Below are 26,110 nucleotides of genomic sequence, written 5' to 3' on the forward strand. Positions count from 1 at the left end.
AAGGCGATGGGATTGAGGACTTGGGGGGCTTGTTCGGGGTACAAGGAAGTAGAGCTTTTCAAAACCTGATCTGTCTAAGCTGTCACCTGCTGATTACTAAGTGCAGCTGCCACTTCTATTCCATTTTCTTGGAGAGTCATGCTGAGTCAGCTTGGGGTTCCTCTCCCAGAATTTTACAGTATTTCCTGGAGCCCCAGTTCCTACCTCTCTGCTTCCCCTGCCCACTGGTTCTCAAGTGGGAGGCAGCGGGTCTGAGCAGCAGTATGATGTCCCAGCAGCATACCCTGTGAGAGGAAGGTTTCAAGCAGCGGTTCTCAACCTGTGGGTCGCGACCCCTTTGGCGGTCGAACGACCCTTTCACAGGGGTCGCCTAAGACCATCCTGCATATCAGATATTTACATTATGATTCATAACAGTAGCAACATTACAGTTATGAACTAGCAATGAAAATAATTTTATGGTTGGGTCACAACATGAGGAACTGTATTTAAAGGGCCAGAAGGTTGAGAACCACTGGTTCAGAGAAAGCTGCTGTCATAGCATCTCCTTGGGCTGTACCCTGGACACAGGCCAATAGCCTCTGTGCCCTTCACAGTCTGCATCCTCACAGTCATTCCATGGTTAATGATGCTTCTGAAACACTTCCAGCAGTCTCCATAGGCCTCCTGAGTAATCCTCCCATTTCGAACTGTCCCCAACTCATGGTTGTTCTCAAACCCCTGGCATAGCTTACCCTGCAGTTGCTTGCTGTCACTGAGGAGGCCTCTCCACCTTTCCAGCCTCCTTATCTTCTCACTTCCCTTTATTCTATTCATGCCCATGACTTTGCCTTTGCATAGGATGCTCTTCTTCCTGCAATGCCTTCCATTCTCTTTCACAGGCCAGCCCCTCCTCATCTTTCAAGAATGGCATCCAACTGAAAGCCTTTCTTAATGTCCCACCCCCCCAACCGCTGGTGAGTTGGATATGCCTCCCCCACCCCAGTGTTCCCATAGCAACTGATGGCTGGCCATCTCATGCCTGTTATTCCTTGTACCGTATGGTAATAGTTGGGAAATGTCTATCTTCTGATCAGACTAGAAGCTCTTTCAAAATGATGATTAGGTCTTCTTAATATCTGTAGCATAGTACCCATCTACCACAATAGTTCCCCCTCCCTCATTCCTCAGGGAATATTGGTTGAATGAATAAATGTCCTCAGGGCAGAAAGGATGTCTTCTGGCGGGAAGACAAAGGAGGTATGTGAAAGTGGACTCCCTTCCTTGCTCTGAGCTACATGCCAGCTCCTACATCCTTGTTGCCTGTCCTCTCGTTCCATGACTCAAGGGTTGCCAGCTTTCCTGTTGGTTCTCTTCTTTGGCAAATGTCAACCTTTGCTGAGCCATTGAGGCAAAGGGCATTTCTGGTTGTTTCGGGGATTGCCAGCCATAGCCTCCTTTCTGGGTGTCAAGCAGATTCTTTTCTGAGGGTGTCCAAATCTCAAAAGGGCAGCAGGTCCTTAGACAGGGACAACTCTTTCAAAATGATGATTAGGTCTTCTTAATCATCAGGGACAACTGCCAGAAGTACTGCTGCCCCCAAACTGGCAAATTCGAGACTGTGCCAGGTGCCATTACACGAGGGGCGGTGGGGTAGGGCCAAAAGGAAAATAGAGGCCTTGAGAATGCCCAGGAGTCAAGTAGAGGCCTTGAGAATGCCCAGGAGTCAAGTATAGATTAGACTTGCATCACTTAGAGCTCTTGGTCTTAAGTGACCCATCAGAGCTCCATGAAATAAAAGGGGGGGATTTATTTAAAGGTACAGGAGCAGGAGTGAAATAAGGCCCCAGCAGGCAGTAGGAACCAGGGCTCTAAACTCCATCAGTGTCTTCTCTTTTTTCATTTACTTGTTGATTACACATCTGTTCTGTAGGCCCTGTTGCTGGGTGCTGAGGATTGAGTACTAAGCAAGATAGACGAGGTCCCCACCCTTCAATAGGGGAGACAGAAATAAAATCATTAATTACCCCCATTAGTAACTTAATAGCAATTGTGATAAATGTTGCAAAAGAAAAGGACTCTCCATGAGGGGCTCTTAATCAGCCTGGGGAAGAGGGAGACAGAGAGTAGGGGTGGGGAGGAGAATCACTTTGAGGAAATGATATTAAAATTGAGCTTTAAAGCATCCATATGAATTAATCCCAAAGTATTTACCAGTAGATGTGATAGGGACAATTTCAATGGTCCATGGGTGAACATTTTTGTATTTATTCATAAACTAGAGGCCTGGCGCATGAAATTCATGCATGGGTACAGTCCCTAGGCCTGGCCTGTGATCAGGGCCATCTTCCCTGGCTGCCCGCAGCCGCGCCCCGCCTCTCCCCCCCACCGACACCCACCCCCAGTTCCCTGTTCACCATTGGGCGATCAGAGCCTGCTGGCCGGGGAAAGGGACCGAGAGGTGGTCAGTGTGCCTCATAGTGACTGGTCAAGTGGTCATTCTGGTCATTCTGCTGTTAGGGTCAATTTGCATATTACCCTTTTATTATATAGGATGATTTCACAGACATTATTCCATATAGTATCATTTAGGATGAAAGTAAATAAAGAAGGGTACAATTTAAATATTAAGTAATAATAATGGAAGTGGTAATAGATAGGACAAAAGTCACAAAGGTCACACTTGAATTAAGCAGACCATGCAGGGCCTTGGCAGCTACTTTAAGTATTTTGAACTTTAGACTAAAAATGATAGGAAGTATTGTGGGAAAGGGATGACGGTTAGATTTCGGTGTTGAGAAGATCACTTTGGCTACTGCTGGTGAGCACTATGTGAGAGGGCCAGACCAAAGCGGGCACCCCTGTTAGGTGTATACTGTATTTTAATAATACAAGCAAGAGATAATGCCTACTCAGACAGGTGTGTGGGCAGGGGAGAGAAGTAGAAAAATTAAAGAAATGCTACCAGCTGGACTAATGAGAAATGAGGGAGAGGAAGATGTCCAGCGTGGAGCTTTTCTAGCCTGGTGGAGGAGGAAGATGGTGAGTTATCCAAGTGTAGATGTCAAGTAGGTGGTTGTAGGTCACATGTAATAGTTTAACTTCAGTAAAATAGGTGACTTCACAGAGCTAGTGTGTGTACTCACTCAGAAAGCAGAGGACACAGTCAATGTTCCATAAACTGCAGTTCAGCCCCGCTCTGTCCCATAGCGTGCTAGTGTTCCAGCGGTGGTCAACGCTTGGTTGCGGTTGTGTTTACTCCAGGCCTCCTTCCCCCTGACCCCTTGCATCACCCCCTTTCTCGTCACAATTCCTGGCTCACAGTGGATGCTCAATGTATGTAGAATGAACGAAAGGATTTTGCGCCTCTTGTGCCCCAGGGCTTCCTGGACCCGGCTGAAAACGGGAGCTGAACCAGATCTTTGGTTGGTTGTAAAATTAAATTTTAAGAAGTGTGCATGAAATAATACAGAAGTTGGAAAGCCTGGACAAAGGCCGGGGCGGGGGCTCCTCCCGCCAAGCGGCCTCCGAGTCTGGTGAATGAGTGAGGAAGCGCTGGTGGGAGCCCTGGGACCCCGGTCACCAAGGCAGAGCAGTCCTGGGGAGGTGCAGAAGCGGAATATCGCCTCCCGCCCGCCCGGCGCGGTCTGCCTTTAAAGGCCCACCACGTGGCCGCGCGGCCGGCCGGGTCCGGAGGCGGGTCCAGGCTGCGCCTGCGTACTGCCATCAGCGGGGACCGGGGTTCCGAGAAAAGGCTCCGGGAGAGGAAGAGTAGGTGTAGGCTGCTGAGGGTGGGCGGCCGTGGGAGGAGCCGGCTCCTTATGCAAATCACAGCGTCACGCGTGGGCTAGGGGCGGGGCCGTCGATGCAAAACCAGGTACTCCTTTGGAAGCGCGAGGGGGCGGTCCCCGCCACGCTCGGCCTCTTTCCACGAGTCTCTGACGTCGCAGACGTCCCGTTTAAAAGCGGCCGCGCAGGCGCAGTGAGTCGAAATGCGAACTTAGGCTGTTACACAACTGCTGGGGTCTGCTCTCGCCGCCGGCCCGGCAGTCTGAGCGTCGCCGCCGCCGCAGCCGCCGCCTCAGCGTTCCCGGAGGCTCGGACCCTCCGCCCCCGCCCCCGCTTACCCGCGCCTCCGGGAGCCTCCGAGAGCCCCCGTCCGCCCGCACAGGCCGGTCCTGACCGCCTGCGTCTCCTCGGCGCCCCTAGCCGCCCGCCGCGCTCGCCGCTCCGGCCGAAATGAGTGGGGACCATCTGCACAACGATTCCCAGGTACAGCCCGACCTCCGCGCCCCGCCTCGGCCCCCCGCGGTCTCCGGCCCCGGCCCCGACCTCCCGCTTTGACAGGCCGGAGCCCCCGGCCAGGGGCGGTCGGCCAGAGGACATCTGACCTCTAGGCCCCGGACGAAAGCTCCGAAGTTACGGTGTGGGGGGATGGCTGCCCCCTCGGGCCCTCCCCGGGGCCCCCACCCCTGGGGGGCGCAGGGAGGGCCAGGCCCCCGGTGCGCGCGCTCGCCGCCCGCGGGGTTCATGTCCCTGTTGTCTCATAGTCTCTCCTTTTCTCCCTCCAGATCGAAGCGGATTTCCGATTGAATGGTGAGTGTGCCCCCCGCCCCGACCCCGGACCCCCTCCCCTCCCCCCCTTCCCCCCGTCGCCGGCCGCCTGCCCCGCGCCCGCCGGCGCCGGCAGAGGACAGACATGGCGTCCCAGAGACTAAGTCCGGGCTCCTCGCTCACCGGCCCCATTGTTCCCATCGGGCCGCCTCTAGACCTGCTTTCCGGGAATCCCAGCCCCCCCAGATCGCAGCCCTCCCGAGAGGGGGCAACGGAGACCCCGTGTCGCCTGCAGCCAGGCCTCGGGCAGCCTGTGCGGGTCCGGATTTCTCCCGGGAAAGTCGCCTTGTCGACAGTCGGGACTTAGTCTCTGCGCCATTTTCTTTTTCTCTCTCCTCTCCTTTCAGTGCCTGAGCCTTTCTCTCCCTCCCTCGGCTCCTTCCCTGAGCTGCCCAGAGAGAGCTCTCTGCAGAGCAAAGCCGTGTACATCACAGCCCTCGCCGGGCAGGGAAGGGTGGGGGACGGAATTGTGACTTTTTTTTTTTTTCCCCAAAGTGAACTTTATTTTGGGGGTAATTCCCTTTCTGCTGCTTGTTTGTTTCCTTTTCTGCATCCAGAATGAAAGCTTCCCTCTGGCAACTGTTGATTTTTTTTTTGTAAGATGTTTATGATAGGAATTATGGCTGTAAAACTAAAGCCACCCTTTGTGGAGTTCTTCCTATTTTGAGATTGTTTTTCCCAAGTTGTGTTGTTTGCAAAGGTAGTAAGTAGTAGTACCTCCCTTCAAAAAGTTTACAAGTTCTCTATGGGCCACCCAATGTAAATGTTGAACTCAGGCATATTGATTTAAAAAAAATGAAGGTAAAGTGTGATTGACTAGAACTTTTCAAGTGGCTGAGGTTCCTAAGGCAGTGCTTTTTAAGAAATGCAGTTCAGTGTACTTGTCGGGGGGGAAAGGTTGTGGAGCATCTCATCATGGTCCTGGGGTATTGGCTTTTTCTTTTGGACTGTGGGGAAGGAAAAAAAAAATTTTATTTATTGAAACAAAGAGTGGCCAGCAACCCACCCTGCTTCCTGTTCATTCTTTTTCAAAAGCCGCTGTTTTTTTTTTCCAGGTATCAAGAGCTATTTGCTTCCCCCAGATCTTTATGTTTTCGAACTCGGTTCAGCCAAAGCAAGGCATTTATTCCTTGAATATTTTCACTTCAGTTACCCAGTGAAGATTCTCCCAATAAAAGGCTTACTCTTTGAGCCTTTTCAGCGTTCTTGGTTAAGGAGATCTGGTGTGCTGGGAATTCCCACAAATTCTGTTGGTACATAATCTTGTTCAGTTGAGTTGGGGTTCCAGGAACCTCTCCAATGGGAGAAGCTGATGAGTAGGTTTTCTGATGTTGTCATCAGCAGCCCATCATGTTAGCCTGCTCTACTGAGAGCAGCTGTATGTTCAGATTTTGAAGTGGGGCGTCCAGCAAGAGATGGTACTCTGGCAGGAGATAGGCCGGTTAAGTAAAAATGTGGCATTTCTTGAGCACCTAAAATGTGCCAAGCCCAGTGCTAGACCTCAGTGCTGCTCCTGCCCTCAATTCTGTCTATTGGGGGAGACATACTTAGTTAATTATAAGGTAGGTGCTGGGGCATATGTATACCCAAAGGGCTTTGGGGACTAGGGGACTTAATTTTGTCTGGGGGTGGGAAAGTTTCCCAGAAGGTGACTTCCGAGCTGGGTGTTATGCAAGACTACATAGATGCTAAGTGTCTTAACTATGTTTAGCCAGCCTAGGATTTTAAAAGAGGGTGATGAGACCCCTGGAGTTCAGAAAACTTCTGAGTATAAATATGCTTCTTTGGGATGTGGGAGCAAAGAAAGGATGTGGCAGGTAAGGATGTAAGACGTCCTTTTAAAACCTCTCTTGGAGAAAGGATCTTAATACAGAAAGAGTGTTCTTTTGACTTTCAGAATGGGGCTGAGTAGGTAATATATTTAGTAATGAAACAGAGTTTAGTACCTTCTCAGAAAGTTAACCTCCATGGTCGTCACTTAAATTATACAAAGGAAATATTGAATATGTGAGTGACTGTGGGCCATTTTTATAGAGGCTGGAGTAAACTGGCTGTATTGACTTTTAGAATGTGTTGACTTGTAATAACAATAATTGCTAATATTTACGGAATACATTCTATTTGCCAGGCGCAAATTGCAGCTCTTTCTATGGAGCATCTAATTTAATCTTCAGAAGGACACTTATGAGTTAGGTACTATCATCTCTATTTTACAGATGAGGAAATTGAGGCTTAAGTTTATTTACTAGCTTGCTCAGGGCAGTGAGTTGAGCACTCCAAAGCTCACAGGCTTTAGCCACAATGCTATATATGTGATTCTGAGATGATTCTGATGATTCTGTTTGAAGCTGCTCTACTTTCTTACAGAGCTGAAAAAGGCAAGAGAGGTGAATTGGATAGTTCGTCATTTGCTTACTTTTTCATCTAAATCTGCTCCTTCAAGAGAAAAAGCACTTTCATTGCCTCCCCATCCTAAGAGTCTGACAATGGAATGATTATCTTGTAGTGTGTAGAAGAAAGATGTAGAGTTAGTAACACTGTGCTTGCTCTATTAAGGAACACTGGTAATTAGCAATTGATATATGTAACTATAAAAGACAGTTTTGAAAAAATAAAAATCAATGTTTAATTATGCTCATGACATGTCATTATTGAACTTTGTATTAAGAGTTTGCTTAAGTTCAATTTTAAGTGGACCTAACTTAAAGCCATCTTACAGATTAACTATGCAAGTTCATATATTAAAGCAAACATCCCTCATTTTTCCTGCCCTCATCCCCTAAGATCTAGAAGGTTTTGCCCTTTGGAGCGCATTCTTTACATTAGTTAAAACTATTGGCTGTTCTTAGAAATTTAGAACATTCTGACCCATACTCAATTGTTGAGAAAATCTTTTATATATGAAATGTATTTATATTTAAAATATTGACCGTGAGCTGGGAGTTTCAGGAGTAGAAACTATATTCTCTTTTACCTAAGTTAAAAGACTTCCCTTCTAACTGTAATGGGCTGAGTCATGGTTACAGTACTGTCAGGCTATCAGTAGAGTTGATAGTGATAACATCAGGTTGTAGGGGTAGTGATCCTTTTGCTCTTTCAAAGACTTGAAGTCTGCCTATTTTGGAGTTGTGGGGTTCTTCCCTCCCCAGCATGAGCAAAGTAAGATGCTTGATTCCATCAGTGATTATTCTGAGGAATGTTATATGGGGTTGTAGTTTGACATCATCTTGTGTTGATTCTGGTTAGCTTAATGGATTCAAATGGGATGGGGGAATGAAATATAAATTGTTTCTGATGCTAGCAGGTAGTTGTACTTCTGTGCTGTTGGGTGCAGATTGGGGTGGGGGATGACTGATGATGTAGCTATCTGAAAGGTCCTATCACATTTTAAAAACGACAAACTTCTAATGAGAAGTCTGGCACATCTTCCTCCTCAATCCAAAAACACTTAAGCATCGGGCTCCAGTGTCGTCTTTCCCAGCGCTGTAGATTACTTGGGGCAATCTAATTTCAGAATTAGCAACCTGTTGTAGAATCTTTATACCACACTTAGATACAAAACTAAAGTTGCCTGTTAACACGTGTTTTTTATATTACCAGTATATCAGGACTCATAAACAAATTTTAGATTCTGATGTTCCGTGGTAAAACAAGAAAATCTAGGAGTTACTAAAGGAATCTGAAATACCTCATGGTTTGAAAGGTGAATACTGGATTAATACTAATTGTTATCAACTCACACTTTTCTTTGCTAAGTAAGGTAAAATGGAAAATATGAACCCAGGGTCAGTCCCCAAATCTCATTTTAACCAATAGTAGAAACAAATTTTTTGAATCTGATTATTTTCTTTAACATCAGCATAAAAATGGGTAATTGTGAGAGTTTGAAAAAGGGATTTGTTCATTTGTTCTGGGTCTTAGTGAATTAGTATTCATTTATACATTATACAGTGCCAAGGATTCCTAACATATCTTAAAAGCTTATATTCCAAAATTAAGCTCTTGGGTTTTATTGTTTTTGGCACGTGGGGATGGGGAGGTGTGCAAAAAAAAAAGCCTGCCTTTTTAGTCTGTAAGTATGTTAGAGAAAGCTTTGTGTTGTCTATTAATTATAATAACAGTTATCTTCTGCTGATGGTATGGGAAATGATTCTGTTGTACTTTCTAGATGTTATTTCACGTTAGGAGCCTTCAGATTATACTGAAATTGTTATTTCACATTAGTTGGGTGTGCAATGGGTGTGTATGTTACAGGTTTTTAACAACTTCTGCCATACTTTCAGTGCAAAATCTGGTTTTTCTCAAACCCATAGTTGTTTCCCCAGAAGCATGTTTTGTGAGGGATTGCATTCTTTCCATATGAAACTACATTGAGCACCAGTAAAGCTTTAGGTTCACTTAGAAAGTGGACAAAATTGTAATTATTTACGTTTGAATGAAGCTATGGAAATTATTGAAATGAGTATTTGATCTGGGACCCTGAGTTTAAAACCCTCTTGAAAGGTAAAATGTAATCAATTTGTTGCATTTAGAGGTGGAAGAAAGTCAGTTGAGTGACTTTTCTGTGTCCTGTGGTTTAGATGATCTGACTGCCCTTAATTTGAAACCATTAACTTCTCATAATAAAGGCATTGGAAAAAATGTTTGAGAATTTGGCTTCTTAAGGTAAAAAGTTGGGGATGGGAGAAGTTCCTAACTGGTCCTTAAGAAGTGAATGAGATACTGTGTTTAAAGGAAGCTTTCAATTGTGTTTAAACTTTGAGCAGTAATAGTTGGGACAAGTCTTTTCTATTTCCATGACTAGTAAATCTGAAGTTTGAGAAGCAGCTTTCCATCTCCATGGTTCCACACCAGTAGTTGAAGTAGGAAATCTAAAATAAAGTAGAGGCAAATAGCATGGAATGATTAGCATTTTGCCAACCCTCGCCCTTTCCCCACAACCTGCCTATCTAGGTGTCTGCAGTGTGCTCTGTGCTGATAGCCTAAGTCCTGGGAACGGGGGATAAAGATATGGGGAGTACGGTAGCCTCAACTATATTAGGTGGGAAAAGCTTTATAGTTTATAGTGGAATATCTGTTAGGTATTAATGGTATTTTTGGTAGTGTTATAGAAAGTGACTAATAGTTTGCTGAGGTGATTTAATAGCAAATAAATGTTTAACATGATTTTTATTCCATATGTTCAGGAAAGATTCTAAATTTTCTTTAAACTGGGAGAGAAGTGACTTTGCTGATTAAGTCAAGTATATCTCTGTGGTTTATGGGTTGTAATATCATCAAGCTAGATCACCCCTTATCAAAATCTGTATTAATGGCTGTCATTTATGTCTCCATATTTTAGAAAAGAAACTCCAAGTGAGCTAGGAAATTTAAGTTTTAAATTTATTTTTGGTAGCTATTCATTTTTAATTTGTTGTCTTAAGTTTTTAGATCCATTCAGTTATCTCCCTGCCACTTTTACCTTATATACTATTCTTGAAATATTTTCTGAAATGTCTAGCAAATTTTTATTTTTATTTTTTAAACATTTTTATTGATTTCAGAGAGGGAGATAGAGATAGAAACATCAATGATGAGAGAGAATCATTGATTGGCTGCCTCCTGCACAGCCTCCATGGGGATCGAGCCCAAAATCCAGGCATATGCCCTGACGGGGAATCTGTGACCTCCTGGTTCACAGGTTGATGCTCAACCACTGAGCCACATCGGCTGGGCAGATATTTTTATTTACATCTCCCTTCTGCCCTCCTGATTAGATTTGGGGTAAGGTGCATCTCTACCAGGCCTTCAATTCCTCTTTGAGCCTTTGAAGTTAACTTTGTGTCTTTGGATTTAAGGAGCCAAAGGACTCAGTTCATTAGCATTTCTGAAACACCTAGATAAGCTCCAACAAAAGGTGTTAAAGCAATCAGGGATGTTGGGGACTTTATTTCTCTTTGCTGTTGAATATGTTGAGAACAAGATAAGTAGATTCCTGGGTATTCTGACATTTTCCTGTATGTATTTTAACAACAAAAACAAATCAGTCAACCCTTGAACCCAGTAGTCTTTGTATTTTTCTTAGCACAGCCTAGCAAAGATAGATGCTTGGGAGATTTCTTGGAGGAGATATCCTTGGCGATTTGGTCCCCTCCCCTCACACCCCACCCAAAAATTTTATGTTGAAGGTTAGTCTTACAACAGAATACATTAGAAATGCACCCTTTGCTGTTTAGTAAAAGTTCAGATTTTGATCTTGCTACTATATATGAATGCCCAGATACATAAAGCTTCATAGGCAAAATACTGGTTGGGCAGAAGACTTACCTAGCAGGTGTCAGGATAGGTGGATTAGGGGATCTCATTGGCTAAGACCCCCTTACTTTACCCAATTCCTATAACCCCCTTTATTTCTTTTTTAAAAAATATATTTTATTGATTTTTTTACAGAGAGGAAGGGGGAGAGAGAGAGAGAGCCAGAAACATCGATGAGAGAGAAACATCGATCAGCCGCCTCCTGCACACCTCCCACTGGGGGTGCGCTCGCAACCAAGGTACATGCCCTTGACCGGAATTGAACCTGGGATCTTTCAGTCCGCAGGCCGACGCTCTATCCACTGAGCCAAACCGGTTATGGCCCCCTTTATTTCTTTTAAAAAAAGATATTTTTATTGGTTTCAGAGAGGAAGAGAAACATCAATGCTGAGAATCATTGATAGGCTGCCTCCTGCACGCCCCCTGCTGGGGATTGAGCCCACAACCTGGCATGTGCCCTGACCGGGATTGGAACTGTGACCTCCTGGTTCATAAGTCGACACTCAACCACTGAGCCACACCAGCCACGCCCCCCTTTATTTCTTTGTAGTTAGCTGTCAGAGCTCTTGCATAGCAGCAGAAGGGGAAATAAGAGGAAAGGAACTAATTTTGAGAGTTTCGCAAACACCACGTTTTTGTATTCATCAAATCTGAATTTAATGCAAATAATACAGATTACATAGGTTTGTGGGAGAACCAGGGACCAGGAAAGGAGACTTTCTTTTTACACCTTCTCACCTCCCCTTTTTGGTAGTATACTGCCTTTCAGATTCCAGAAATCCCACTCAGGTTGTAGTTTGTAAGCTTCTAGTACAGATGTCACAGCCTGCCCTTAATTATCTGCTGATAGAGATATCTTAGACCCCTTGCACCTGGAATGTTAGGTCTTCAGGAGATGCTTTGGTGTTAAGGCTGGAACCAGGTTGATATTGAAGGGTATAAGTGATGAAGAGGGAGGCTATGGGGAGATAGCATACTCTTGAGCAGCTGTGGTAAAGTAGAAAATTGGAATAGAAATCAGAAAAATCTAGATAAATCCCTGTTCTTACTATGAAACTTGCCCTGGCCACTATACTTTGTTTTGTCATGTACAAACAAGGATGTTATTTCTATTTTTCACAGACTATTGAGAAATAAATGAGTATGTGAACGTGCCTCTCTATTCACATTTTAAAATTTAAACGTTGGCAGACAGCTTCTACTTTGAAATGGATCTTTACTTTGAATATTAGGTTCGAAGTGGTGATGTTGGTAACTCCTTCCTTCACTGGTATTCCTTGTTAATGCTTTCAGTTCTTTCTGGCATTTACATAGTAAACAGTAGCATATAACAAGAGTTGGTTGAATCTTCACCTAACTGAACTGCATAGCCTACACTGATCTCTTCCACCTATCAAGCAATCACTGTGAAATAAGAGGTGGTGTATCTATGTCTAGGTTTGGGAAAGTAGGAGCCCAGTGTATATCTGGTTCCTACTTTTCTATAAGAACAAGTCTAAGGCAAGGTGGTCATCGCTAAAAAGAAGCTCTTCCAGCTATAGAGAAGACGGGTGTAGAAATGAAAGAAGTATATTGATGTGACTAATTTCTCAGTCCTTTCCTGTGGATTTTCAATAAAAGATACCCAGAGCTTTACCTTTTAGATACATTTAATAAATGAAATGCCAAATTCATTATTTGTGACTTTTTTTTAACCACAAAATACAGTGTATCTTGTGTCAACATGTTTTTTCAAAGGCCACTATTTTACCTCTCCCCTAACATTTTTAAAATGAGAAAATTCAAAGCATCCAAGTTACCTTAATTTTTCATTTATCCATATGGTTAAAGTGACCAACTCAACTTCCCATGAAGTAGTAATTCCTGGGAAAAAAGAACCCCTTAAATCAGTGGTTCTCAACCTTCTGGCTCTTTAAATACAGTTCCTCATGTTGTGACCCAACCATAAAATTATTTTCGTTGCTACTTCATAACTAATGTTGCTACTGTTATGAATCATAATGTAAATATCTGATATGCAGGATGGTCTTAGGCGACCCCTGTGAAAGGGTCGTTCAACCCCCAAAGGGGTCGCGACCCACAGGTTGAGAACCGCTGCCTTAAATAAAGCTGAGGTAGGTATGAGATTTTAAGTAGTGAAGACCATGTTAACAGTTGTGTATACTGTTGAGAGATTAAAAAAATGTAGTCAGCAGACATTTCAGTAATGGCTCATTATTTAATTGCCTTGAACATGTTATTTTGGAAGTGCTACTTGAAAATAAATCAGAGTCAGGGGTATGTTCACTAATGTCCATTAGATGAAGCCAAAAGGATCTTAGTAGAGGTCTTACACAAAGGATTATCAGATAAGCATCACAATAGGAGCAGACTTTAAAATTAATATTCAATCAAAGGTAGGCCAGAGAATTTAATTTTGTAGAATAGAAACTACAGAATAGGGTCTAATTTTAAAGAGTCTTCCAAGACTCTGGCTGGTGTGGCTCAGTTGATGGGTGTTGTCCTGTGTATGAAAGGTTGCCAGTTTGACCCCTGTTCAAGGGCACAACCTGGGTTGCCAGCTCAATCCCTTGTAGGGGGCCTACAGGAGGCAGATGATTGATGTGCTCTCACATCAATGTTTCCCTCTTCCTTCCTCTCTAAAAATCAATCAATAAAAAAATATATAAACATTTTAGGAATGTATGGTTCTTAAAGTATATGGGAAAAAACCTGTGGGAATGTGAATATTTGTTAATATTGCATGGCTATACTGCCCTCAGTATGAGTCCAAAATAGGATTGGATTTTTTAAAATACATTTTTATTGATTTCAGAGAGGAAAGGAGAGGGGGAGAGAGAAACATCAATGATGAGATAATCATTCATTGGCTGCCTCCTGCACATTACCTACTAGAGTCCAAGCCCACAATCCAGGCATGTGCCCTGACCAGGAATCAAACTGTGACGTGACCTCCTGGTTCATAGGTCCACGCTCAACCACGGAACCACACCAGCTGGATAGAATTGGATTTTTTAAAGTCTGCAAAACTTTGGCTTCTTTCTTTTATATAATTTTTCTGATTCAGGATGTTAATAGTTTTGGGGGGATTTGGGTGGGGCTACCCCTTTCCCCCCGCCCTGCCCCAAGTCAGGCATCCTGATATAGTGGAAAGGATAGAGACTCTGAGCCAAGGGGAAGTTAACCTCCGAGTCTTAGTTCTTCACCTGTGAACTGTCTAATACTTAACCTCACAAGGGAGGATTAAAGAGCATGTGAGGATCACTGTAGAAAGGTAAAGCTTAGAACAAAATTTTCAGTTCCTTGTCAGTCCTTAAAAAACCCCAAACACCTCTTTCAGAGATTGTTTCATTAGTCTTTTGTACAAAGGAAACTTCTTTAATTTCTTGAAATTTTGGTATTGTGAGATTGTACCCAAGGGGGGGCGGGGTCACTAGGGAGCCTGAGTATGCTACTATTGCTTTGAATCTGAGACGGGCTGGCTCAGGGTACAGACTTGCCTTGACTTTGTGGCCCTGTACAAATCACTTGTTACTTGTAAGTTAAATTACAGTTTAAGAATCTTTGGCAGTGAGTAACTTTCTCCCCTTTGAATTTGGGATAGTGCAAAAGGTTACTTATAAGCTAAGAATTTCATGTTTCATTACAAATGGAAAATTTAAGTTGCTGTATTCATTAATTCAAACATTCAGAACATAAATACTAGTAACGACTAGACACAGGTAAACAAGATAAACCCATATGGCTCTCAGAACAAACATTCTGAAGTTAGTCTGTTGTAGGTCTGTACAGTCACTTTCTCCATTGAGATTTCCATATTTTTCACTGGGCCATGGGACAAAGGCTCCTGTCATACCAGGGTGAATGGGGATGGAAGGTACTTTCTGGCAGTTAATGCTTTAGTGAAAGAGTGATGTAGAGAGAGTAGTTCCCAGTACTAGGAGGTTTTTTGTTGTTTTTTTCCTTAAAAAATTGGAAACCTAGGTTCTTACATTTCCAAAGATGTTCAAATTCGTAACTGTTCTAGAAAATCTTTATTTTTAGGATGCCTATAAGCTCATTAAACCTTTTCACATGTAATAGAAGAATAGTTTAAAGTTCTATACATTTATTTCTCAGTATTTCTTTGTATCAGACACCTGTACTGAATGAATTTTAGAATAGTAGTTTTCAGATAGATTTGTCAGAGTGACTAGAAATGTAATAAAGAGTGTGAAATCATCATCTTTGTAAATTTGAGAAACTAAAATCTTAGGGATTAGACTCAGTACTTAAACTCCTGGGAAACTAATTTTATGAAACACTTTGGATATACTTACTATTATAATTCCTTCCTAATCATGCAATATTTTGATATGGACAATACACTAAAGCTGTTAAACTCAGGAAGGGTCATAGTACATAGAGGTATTACTATATAGTGATTTGAGTACTGGAAAAGTGATTGAGACTAAATGTTAGACTTAACTGTACCTTATTCTTACAGTCAGTGTGTTTTCACCGGAATGGATGCAATGTCGGTAGTTCTTGCTATTTAACATTAGAAATAAAGAAACAAGAGCCTCGGGGAATTGATCATACCTCAGAACCTGTTTCATAATTTTTCATGGTTTCAGTTAACCCAAAAGGAACCAAAAAAGGAGAGGATGAACACAATTGACTAGTCTTTGTAACTGCCACTTGTTACACTTCCAAACAAGAAGCTCTCCAAGGCCAGATACCCCAACTCTGTGAAGTCTCCCTTAGCAGTGCAGAAGTCCTGGGCAGATGGGGTGGGCTCAGTGGAGGTTCAGCTGGTGATAGTTTGACGATAGTTATTACTTTTTCCCCTTAAAAATCAAATCACCTTCTTCCCTTGTGTGATATAAAAATAGGCATTTCAGCAGAACTAATCCTTTGTAGATGTTAGCACCAACTACCCTAATCTCGGAATGTTGGGAAAGTTGTCCGTTAGCAGAAGTATATTGTTTTCTCTGTGGGGAAATGGATTCAAGTTGGGCAAACAAGAAGTTAAAAATTTTCTCCTTGCCCTGGCTGGTTTGGATCAGTGGTTAGAGTGTCAGCCTGCAGACTGAAGGGTTGCAGGTTCGATTCTGGTCCAGGGCACGTACCTCAGTTGCAGGCTCTATCCCTGGCCTAGGTCAGGATACATGCAGGAAGCAACCATTAGGGAGGCAGCCAATCAATGTGTCCCTCTCACATCAATGTTTCCCTCCCTCCCACTCTCTCAAAATCAATGGAAAGAATATCCTTGAGTGAGGATTAACAAACAAAAAAAATTGTTTTTTTCTCCTTATAGTCCTGAAAATACTATAGAACTCCTTTAGGACTTGAGGTAACTCTAGAATTGAGATGTCAGATAATCTTGAGCTCAGATTTTTAGGGAAATAGTTTTAAAGTTATAATACAATATGATGAAATGTATCCATAAGTGACTGAAAACATACTAAAAGTGTTTGCATAAGACTGGAAGAACATCAAGCAGAATCCACACTGATTGCACATAGGTAAATATGTAGGCCAGTAGGTGCTATTGTACAAAAGTGGAGATACTTTGCTAAGTGCTTTTATTGAAAACATTTTGTTGTTTTTTAAAGGTCTTCTCCAGCCACCCTGTTTCCTGAAAATAAAGTTCAGTGTGCATTCTTTTCCCACAAATCTATGATCCTGTTTTGTTCTGTTCAAGTATTTCTTTTTACCTGGAGTGCCTCTTGGGTTTAAATAAGTATACCTAGGACTTCTCCAATTTATCACCTATTTTTAGGAAGGAAGGCAGTATTCTAAGCTCCTTAGAAATATCTCAGAGCCTGTTTTAGTATTGAAGGCATAGTCATAGATACTCTGTTTCCTTTCTAGTGATGTCTATCTGCAGTCACCACTAAACCCCATGCCAGAAGTGACCACTTTTCTCTGGCTTTCATGGAGTCCTTGTCCTGTTCCAGTTTTTCATTCTGGTCTGGAGAAATTTTCATGTTTTCTTACTTTATTAGGAAGTGGGCAAGATTATTATTTCATTCTGTATGTTCAATAAAGAGGCCTTCAACAAATATTGTGAAATGGGAAGCCCTTAGCTGATTGAAGATCAAATGAGAAACATTGAGAGCTTTCCACTAAATTTTCGTTGTAACATGTATAAGAATCACCTGGGAGTGTTTAGTAAAAATACATATAGTGGGGCCTTGACTTACGAATGTCCCGACTAACGAGTTTTTTGAGATACCAGCTGTCTCTCGGCTGATTTTTTGCATTGAGGTGACAGAGTAGTTTGAGTTAACGAGCTCGGTCTCGGAACGAATTAAACTCGTAAGTCAAGGCCCCACTGTATTCCTAGTCTTATGTCTCTAAGTTGATTCTGTAGTGAAGTATACTGAGAAATCTGCATTTTAAATATATGTTAACAATCTTAGGTGACTGATTAATTCAGGTGATCATAAGTGACCTTTGGAGAATCTGATTTATCTGGATTTTACTGTTGTAAATGGCTAAGATGGGTGTTTTGCCTCATTTGATTAAGGTACTCAATTGGTTGAGCTCTTAAGCTTATAGGATTTTAAAAAAAGGAACAGAATAGTATTTTCCAAAATATGTTTATTAAAGCTTGATAATTATCCCACTCTAATTTAAATAAATATCTTCTACCTTTCAATGAGCATTTACCTAAATAGCAGATACTTAACTGTCTTTGCAGCTGTTTACTATGTGTCTTGTCAGAATCTGAATCCTTTCTCCTACTTCCACGTTTAACAAGCTTATTTGATTCTGATGTCATCTTTTAGGATTGGGTGACTAAATGGAGCACAAAGTGAGAGGTTGTTTTCATGCTAATACAGTGGGGCCTTGACTTTAATTTGTTCTGAGACCGAGCTCGTTAAGGAGCTTGTTAACTCAAATTACTCTGTCAACTCAATGCAAAAAATCAGCCGGGAGACAGCTGGTATCTCAAAAAACTCGTTAGGACACTCTTAAGTCAAGGCCCCACTGTATTCCTAGGATGGTTAAGGCGGGGCTTTAGTGGAATGCTGAGGATCTAATCTTTGTAGGTCACTCACTCCCTTGAGATTAAGTTAGGGGTCTTTAAACTATTGATGGCAGTGATTGAAATGGTAGTATTTGAATAGAGCAGTGATTGTGGTTTCCTGATCACTAGCATTAGCATTGTCTAGGAACTTGGAAATGCAGTTTCATCCATACCTACCTCTGGGAGTGGGGGCTCAAACATCTAGGTTTTAAGGAGTCAAGTAGGTGCTCTGATGCACACTAAGGTTTCAGAACCAATGGAATAGAGTAAGATTTGAAGTTCTTTCTCCTGTTGAGCCTCACATTTTTAGGAAGAATGAAAGACAGTTGGCAAAGTCCACATGCTCCCCAGTGAAATATAACGTTGGGTTCAACTCTTTGTTAGCTGGGTGGCCTTGAGCAAATCACAACTCTATCCTAGTTTTCTCATCTGTAAAAATAGGGATAATAGCTACCTCAGAGTCATATGAAAGAGCACCTAGTACCTGGTCCTACTATTTCCCCAAAGTCAAATAATTGACAAGAATAAGATAAGTTGACTGATCAAATTCTTTAGTCACAACATTTATATGATGCCTAGAACTAGTATTATAGTGATTCAGCCTCTTTAAGCAGTGCTCTTTGTTTATTTTTTTCACAAGGTGGATAGCTGGGCCTCAGTAGTTGTTCAGTACTTGTACTTCCTTATAATTATGAAGTTGGAGTAATTCATAATGGGAGGAGGGTCCTCTGCAACATAAAAAGGAGCCAGTTACATAGCACCAGAAAGTCTTCTAAACAATCTGTGCTCAGGCTTAGTCTTTCTACACTTGTCCTCCAGAGACTGTCCTGTGCATGTCAAGCACCCTCCATAGTGGTACTCTAGACAGTGAAGGCCCCAGGTTTGAATTAGTAATAGGATGTATGAAGCAACACATCAACACACTTGACACCTTTATGGCTAGACAACTTGTGGACTTGTTGGCATTTTGAGGCCTATGTCCATTGGAAACAAGCTGCTTAAGCTGAGCTGTGGATTTCTGTGTAGCTTCGGCACAAGGTTTGTACTCACGTTCACGACTTCTCAGGCATTAAGGCCTCACTTAATTACAAGCAAAGGAGAACAAGTTGGCAGGAATGAACTTGTCCTAATTGAGCTGGTACATTTTCAGGTTAGACAAGTCCTTTTTCCCCTTTAAGTTCTGCCTCCTGGAAAAGCAGAAGCATTTTCAGTGCAGGGGTGTGCTTGTGACTCACTACAAAAGAGTATATGAAATGCAAATGCCCTCATAAGGGCTTTGTACTGCTTAATTACTTTAGGAGGCAAGAGTGAAAAATTCCAACTTTGTCTTCTATTTGAGAACAAAGATGTGTTGGTAAAATGGAATTTGTTTGCCATACTCCTGAAGCTTAAAATAATTGCTCTATCTAGGTTTAATTTCTACCTCGGTGGCCAGCACTCATTGAGGCTGTGATTCTCCAGGAGCCCTGTGCAGCAGTGGCCTGCTTTTTGAGATGGCCACTTTAGCCAGGCAAACTTCTGGCTGGCCATAAGGAACTACACACCATGTAGAGCTTTGCCATGTAGGCAAAAGGCCTCTGGGGTCCAGCAGGGGAGTTGGTGTAGGCAAGGCATTCAGACAAAGGAGGTCTCAACTGGACTTTATCAGCTGTGACCAGAGCAAAATCACACTACATGGTACCTCCTTCTCCCTACCAGTAAAAGGAAGGTGTTGACCTGGATCCAAGTGCTTGTCAGTCAGCACTGATTGAAATAGAACTTTCACTGACAGTAGAACTTTCTGTCATGATGGAAATGTTCTGTACCTGTGGTGTCCCATATGGTAGCTGTTAGTCATATGAGACTGTTGAGCCCTTGAAATGTGGCTAGTGTGGCCTAAGAGCTTAATTTTTAAATTTCATTTTACTTAAGATTAAAATAGCTACATATGTGGCTGGTAGCTACCATATTGGATAGCACAGTTCTAAATAAAATTTAGGTAAGAGTAGAGAGATTCAGGTTTATATTTTGCTTGGAATATGGATGGCTGGAGCTCTTGGAACTTAAAAATCCAAAACAGGTGTAAATTCAGTGTGTTACAAGTTTGAAAAACAGTCTTCCTTCTGTGTGCATACATTACCTTAGCTTGGGTGACATTCTAAGAGGACTTATGACTGGTAAGTTGTTTTTACTAAAGCAGTCGGAAGCCCAGACAGTTCTCCATTGTACTTTAGTGCTACACAAAGATGAACATTTAAGGCCTTTTGGATTGAATAAATTATCATTTTAGCAACCCTATCAGGTAGGCCATGTCCATTTTGTAGGTGACAAAACAGATTAACTTACATTTATATGCACCTTTATCCTTTAAAGTGGATGGATGATATTAGTTCACAACTTCATTTAAAATTGCAAGTTTTTAGCATGTTGCTATAACAAGTTAAATATGTATTTGTTAAATTGTACTCAAGTAATGAGTGAATGACTATAAGGATAAAGAATCTAAGATTGTATATGCAAGCAGACACACTCAAGAAGTTAAGTCATCCAAGATGTTGCTGATAGTAAAAGCAGGTCAGAACAGTGCTTTACACCCAACCTGGTGTCTTCCTCTCATTTGCATGCTTGAGGTGAATGTAGGCTGCCTCTTATAAGTCATCTAGCCCACAGTTAGCTAGACAGCAGTAGTCTGACGGAACAAATGGGATTGTATCCTTGGCCACTGTGCGAACACTGACATGGTGGATATAGTTGGCCTTAACACCTTAAATAAACTGTTTCAAGACCAGGAAATGTCCAGTTTCCTTCAGCTTTAGCTTCAATTATGATCAGTTATTTTAGATTGGGAAGAAGAAAGGGAAAGGAATGAAATAGCTGATAATTTGAATATTTACTGTCTCCACTTCACCTTTGAAGAAACTGAGGCTCAGAGGTTTATTTGGTTTACTTTTGAAGAATCTGAGGCTCAAGGCTGTGTGGGTTATAAGTAACCCACAGAGCTGGGAGGCTGATTAGGCCTATCTGATGCCACAGCCTGAGTTCTTAAATGTGACACAAAACAAGGTCAATCGGGGAGGCTGGGTGACTCAGTTGCCTCCTGGGGATTCTGGGTTAGTCTGATAATATATGAGTAGTGGAGCTACTACTAATATAGTATCAGCCTAAAGGCTCTCATTTCATAGAGCACTCGTCTGTACTTACAATGGATCCTTACCAAACTACTACCATTAACTAGTAGGCTCTGCTGCACTTCAGTGTGTAATCTTTTCCCTCTTGAGGAAAGCTTGCCTGCCTGTGCAGCAAAGACCCCTGGATAATTTATTTTTTAACACTTCAGCTTGGAGCCAGTTATTCCAGAAATCCGCGAAACCTCTCTTTATCTAAGTACTCAAGAAAAAGGATCTTTTCGTTAACCAGGGATTAACTAACACCCCCCATTTCAGAAGGATCTTTGAAGTCTGTATACTTTACTAAGGAATTTCATTGGAGGTGGTTTAGCAGTATGTGAACAACTATGATGTTGTTTCCACTTCAAGGGGGATAAATAACAAACTTAACCAGCTTGCTGCTTAAGAAGCAGAATTAGCAGTGGGCTCAGCATTGGCCTTCCCTTTGCACTCATGTGACTTAACTTTCTCTAGTTCTGCAGAGCAGGAGTAGATTTTTAACCGCTAATTCAAGTTGATGAATGGCTGCTCATGAGCTGTTTGGAGGAAGGTGAGGGTTGGGAGCCAGGCTTATCCTGGATATTGGTTAGGAGAAAGATTGAGTCAGAGAGGACTTATAGCAGTGATTCTCAACCTTCCTAATGCCACGACCCTTTAATACAGTTCCTCATGTTGTGGTGACCCCCAACCATAAAATTATTTTCGTTGCTACTTCATAACTGTAATTTTGCTACTGTTATGAATTGTAATGTAAATATCTGATATGCAGGATGTATTTTCATTGTTACAAATTGAACATAATGAAAGCATAGTGATTAATCACAAAAACAATATGTAATTATATATGTGTTTTCCGATGGTCTTAGGCGACCCCTGTGAAAGGGTCGTTCGACCCCCAAAGGGGTCGCAACCCACAGGTTGAGAACCGCTGCCTTATAGGTAAAGCAGGAAGGATATTTTCCACTCACACTGATTTGAGAAAGGCACCTCTCTTTATAGGGGACACAAGGGTTAGTTTCTAATCTATTAATTAGTGCAGTGTCCTGCAAACGGTGTCTCTTTTGTATAGCCCGTGAACTAAGAATGGTTTTTAAAGTTTTTACTGGTTGGGGGGAAGAATAAAATAAAGAATACTGTTAAGTATACCTGAAACTAACAATGTTATATATCAATTACACTTCAATTTTTAAAAAGAGAATGTTATTTCATGACATGGAAAAATGATGTGAAATTCAAATTTCAGTGTTCATAAATAAAGTTTTAGTGGAATGCAGCCATGCTCATTCATTTATATATAACCTGTGGCTGCTTTTGTGCCACACTGGCAGAGTTGAGTGCCTGCAACTGAGATCAAGTGTGCAGCAAAGCTTCAACTATTTACTACCTGTCCCTTTACAGAAAAATTTACTGACCTTTGAATTGGTAAGAAGTGCCAGTTGCTTACCTGATTGAGTGGTGCTTGTGTGTATCACTGGAGGTTCACAGCACTCCGTATTATCTGGTAGCCTCTAGCTCCCAAAGGAATCTGTAAGTCAAGTGTCAAAAGTGGACTGTGAGTTTGCAGCTTCATTAAGTCTTTATCCATTTTTTTCTCTAGTCATTTCCCCAACCGAGTTCCACTAGTAGGACTCAAGTTAACTGTTTCTGTCTAAGCATGGCTCTGCCCTCTGATGCACAAACAACAGAATTTCTATTCTAAAGAGCCTGACTACCCTGTTCCTTACCTAAGTTGGGGTAGCTGTGTAGATCTTGCTTCTCTTAAATAGGGCCTGGGATAATAGGTGAAAACACCTCTTCCTTCCTCAATTGTAGAGACTCAATATTCTCAGCTGTAAATTAAAAATAAAATCCTCAGGTATCACCTTGTGCCTGCCTTTTAAAGAAGAGAGAGACATAATTGAGGTAGAAACATTAAAATGAAATTAGTAGCATGTTTATTATTGCATGTGGCTGGTATTTGTTATTACTTACTGCTCAAAGTACCAAGAAACAACAAGGGATTCTGGGCGATGTAGATTATAGTCACCTGGAGAGCATGTGGTAAAATGCACATATCTGGTAAATCCCAGGTCTCATACACTGGAAAGTTTGAGAACCACTGCTCTTGAGCATTAAAACAATTTTTTTTTCCTTAATTTGTTTAAACTAAAAAATTTATATATATATATATATATATATATATATATATATATATATATATATATATATATTTTTTTTTTTTTTTTTTTTTTTTTTTTTTCCAGAGAGGACGGGAGAGGAAGAGAGAGATAGAAACATCAATGATGAGAGAGAATCATTGATTGGCTGCCTCCTGCACGCCCTACACTGGAGATCAAGCCTGCAACTCAGGCATGTGCCCTGACTGGGAATTGAAAAATGACCTCTTGGTTCATAGGTCAACGCTCAACCACTGAGTCATGCAGGCTGGGCTGACATAAAACAATTTTTAAAGGGCATAGAATTCTTGTGATTGGAAGTGTAAGGGGCCAGTGGAGATCATTTTACAAATTAGAAAACTGAGACCAGAGCAGAAAAATGAATAACCTAGGATCCCATCAGGACATTTTATATAAAAGATTTGGACTTGCTCTAAGGATGTCTTCTTACTGTTAGTGGAATTGACTTTTAAAATATTAGTATGTCATTTAGCCCTAGCCGGTTTGGCTCAGTGGATAGAGCATTGGCTTGCAGACCAAAGGGCCCCATGTTTGATTCTGGTCAAGGGAAAGTACCTTGGTTGCAGGCTCCTCCTCTGCCCCGGCCCCTGGTCAGGGCGCATGCAGGAGGCAACCAATTGATGTTTCTCTCACATCAGTGTTTCTCCCTGTCTTTCCCTCTCTCAAAAATCAATGGAAAAATATCCTCGGGTGAGGATTTAAAAAAAAAAAATTAGTTCTTGGCAAAATTAAATAACAGTGAGCATCTTGTTCCGGCCTGTAATTGTGTCTAGAAACATCAGTTCAGAAGACCTTATAGTTAGATAACATACTTTTTTTGAAGACAGTTTGGTAGTCCATCACTTAAATTGTAAAAAAAATACAATTAATTGGTTCCTGGGAATGAGAACCAGAAGAAGAAAGGAAGATGAACTTGAATTTCAGGAGAATAATGGAAGGAATGGGATGGGAGAGAAGGTTGTTGTAAAGTAAATGAAAATAGGGTGCATATACTGGGAGGGGCTGAAAAGAAAGATTAAGTTAATTGTAGTGTTGTAAAAGCATAAAAGGAGCCAAAGAAATTTAAATATGGAAGTGTATTGGAAGAGATAACATCCCCTGACCATTTAACCTTTTTTGTGTGGGATTGAGGCCTTAAAACAAACAAATTGGCTGCTTCTTGTGGTGTCTTTTGCTTGTCAAGGCCCTTAGGACAACATCTGGCCACTAATCTCAGGGTTGCTAATGTTTAGAAACCAAGGTAGGTTCTCAAATGTTTTTTAGTCCGTTTGTGGCATTTCTTCTGAATATGTAGACACTTTGGAAAATGTGACAGGTTTTAGAAATTTGAAATTGTGCTGCAGAGCTGATAAAAACAAAATTGAAAATGCTGGGCTTCTATCTTAGAGCAACTCTGAGTCTTTTAATGCAATGTACTTCTAAGTTTCTGATGTTGAAATTTTACCAAGCATTGAATATTAAGGAGAAAGACTTGAGCACTTTGCAAAATAATTGGCAACTTTTATGTGATTGTGTTTGACCCTTTCTTTGACTTGGCTTCCATAAGTTCTTATGAAGGTCTTTTCTAACTACAACATTAAACTCTGATTCTGGAACTTAAGTGGGGCCAAGTCCAAGGAAATGGGCAGTTATGGGAAATCCCTTTTTCCCTCGTTTTTCAAAGTTACTCATTGAACAGCTGCTGCTGTTGGGGTGGGTATTAATGCTTTATTATGGAACTTCATGAGGGCAGACTTGGTGTTGTTTTTTGCTGTATTCCTACACTTAGAACAATGTCTGGCCCAGAGTTGGCACTCAACAGGTATTTGAATGAATATTGTGAACCCAACTTCCTTAAGGAGAGAAGAAATATTTATAGTTCCAGATGTCTTCTCAGCTGGAGGTTTTGTTTGTTTTATTAGCCTGAGAATACTAGGTCCCTAATGGGTGAACCCCATTAGTTTTAATAATGAACAGATCAGGTCTATCCATGACAAAGGGTCTTGTTTATATAAAAAACACATTTGGGGAGAACAGATGATAATTTGGGCTTTGAAATTTGGAAATGTTACTAATTCCTTCTCTCATTCTTGAGTTTTAAGGTTTTTGTTGTTTGTTTTGTTTTGTTAAGAGCTGAATCCTACCAGCATTTTTCTTTTAAATTGTGGAGCTCTTTGAGCTTTTAGCCAGAACAGCCTCTGTCCTGCTTACTTTGAAAGGCTATTAACCATGCTCTGGAATTTTGGAAGTGTTCTCATTGAGAATCACTGTGGAATAGTGGTAAGTACTCTTCTGTGGGCCACAAATTAAAGTCATCCACCATTAAGATGGACATAGACAGGGTTTCCTGGATTGAAAGTGGACCAACATAGGTAAAGTCTAAATTTAGACAGCTATGTAGAGGAAGAGGGAAGGGTAGAATTCTTTCACCCTTCAACCCATCCCCCTTCCAGTTATGGGCTTTCAGGCTTCCTGACTGCTTTTAGTTTGGCATTAAGTTCCTGGGGAGATTTGCACACTCCTGATACTGACCACACTCCCGGATGCCAATCTTTATCACAGAGACCAGCTTGTTATCTGTCCTAGACAAAAACAGTCTTATTTTAAAGTGTAGAGTGTTAAGTAGAAATGTTGATTTTGTTTAAACTCCAGCTCCTGGGGATGTCGAAGGTCAGGGAGGAAGATGCAAGCATTATCCCGGTAGAAGTGATTTAATAATGAGTAGGTGATATCTTCTTTAGAAAATTAATTTCTTCACCCAGTGTTTTCACTTTCCTAATGCACTGGTTGTGTATTTGTGTGTCAGAGATTAGCAGGAGTTATCTTTGACAGAGTTGTGTTGTGAGTGCCTCTTTGGGAAATACAGCTTTGGTTGAGTAATTCTGTTCCCCATTCTCCACACA

The 26,110-nt window shown here is 41.7% G+C and overlaps 1 protein-coding gene across 2 annotated transcripts in view; it reads left to right on the top strand.

Annotated features, from left to right (window-relative positions):
* Positions 1-3,969: 3,969 nt before the first annotated feature.
* The window catches only part of TOP1 (DNA topoisomerase I), an 82,551-nt gene continuing 60,410 nt past the window's right edge, over positions 3,970-26,110 (top strand). The window contains exons 1-2 of one of the 2 annotated variants that reach the window (XM_006085178.3): positions 3,970-4,251; positions 4,551-4,575. In XM_006085178.3, coding sequence (XP_006085240.1) covers positions 4,219-4,251; positions 4,551-4,575 — 58 coding nt within the window. In that variant the 5' untranslated portion in view covers positions 3,970-4,218. The remainder of the gene's footprint in view (positions 4,252-4,550; positions 4,576-26,110) is intronic. The other variant, XM_023750880.1, reaches the window with a different exon arrangement.

This window comes from Myotis lucifugus, unplaced genomic scaffold, assembly GCF_000147115.1.
Source record: "Myotis lucifugus unplaced genomic scaffold, Myoluc2.0 scaffold_16, whole genome shotgun sequence".
NCBI classification, from domain to species: Eukaryota; Metazoa; Chordata; class Mammalia; order Chiroptera; family Vespertilionidae; genus Myotis; species Myotis lucifugus.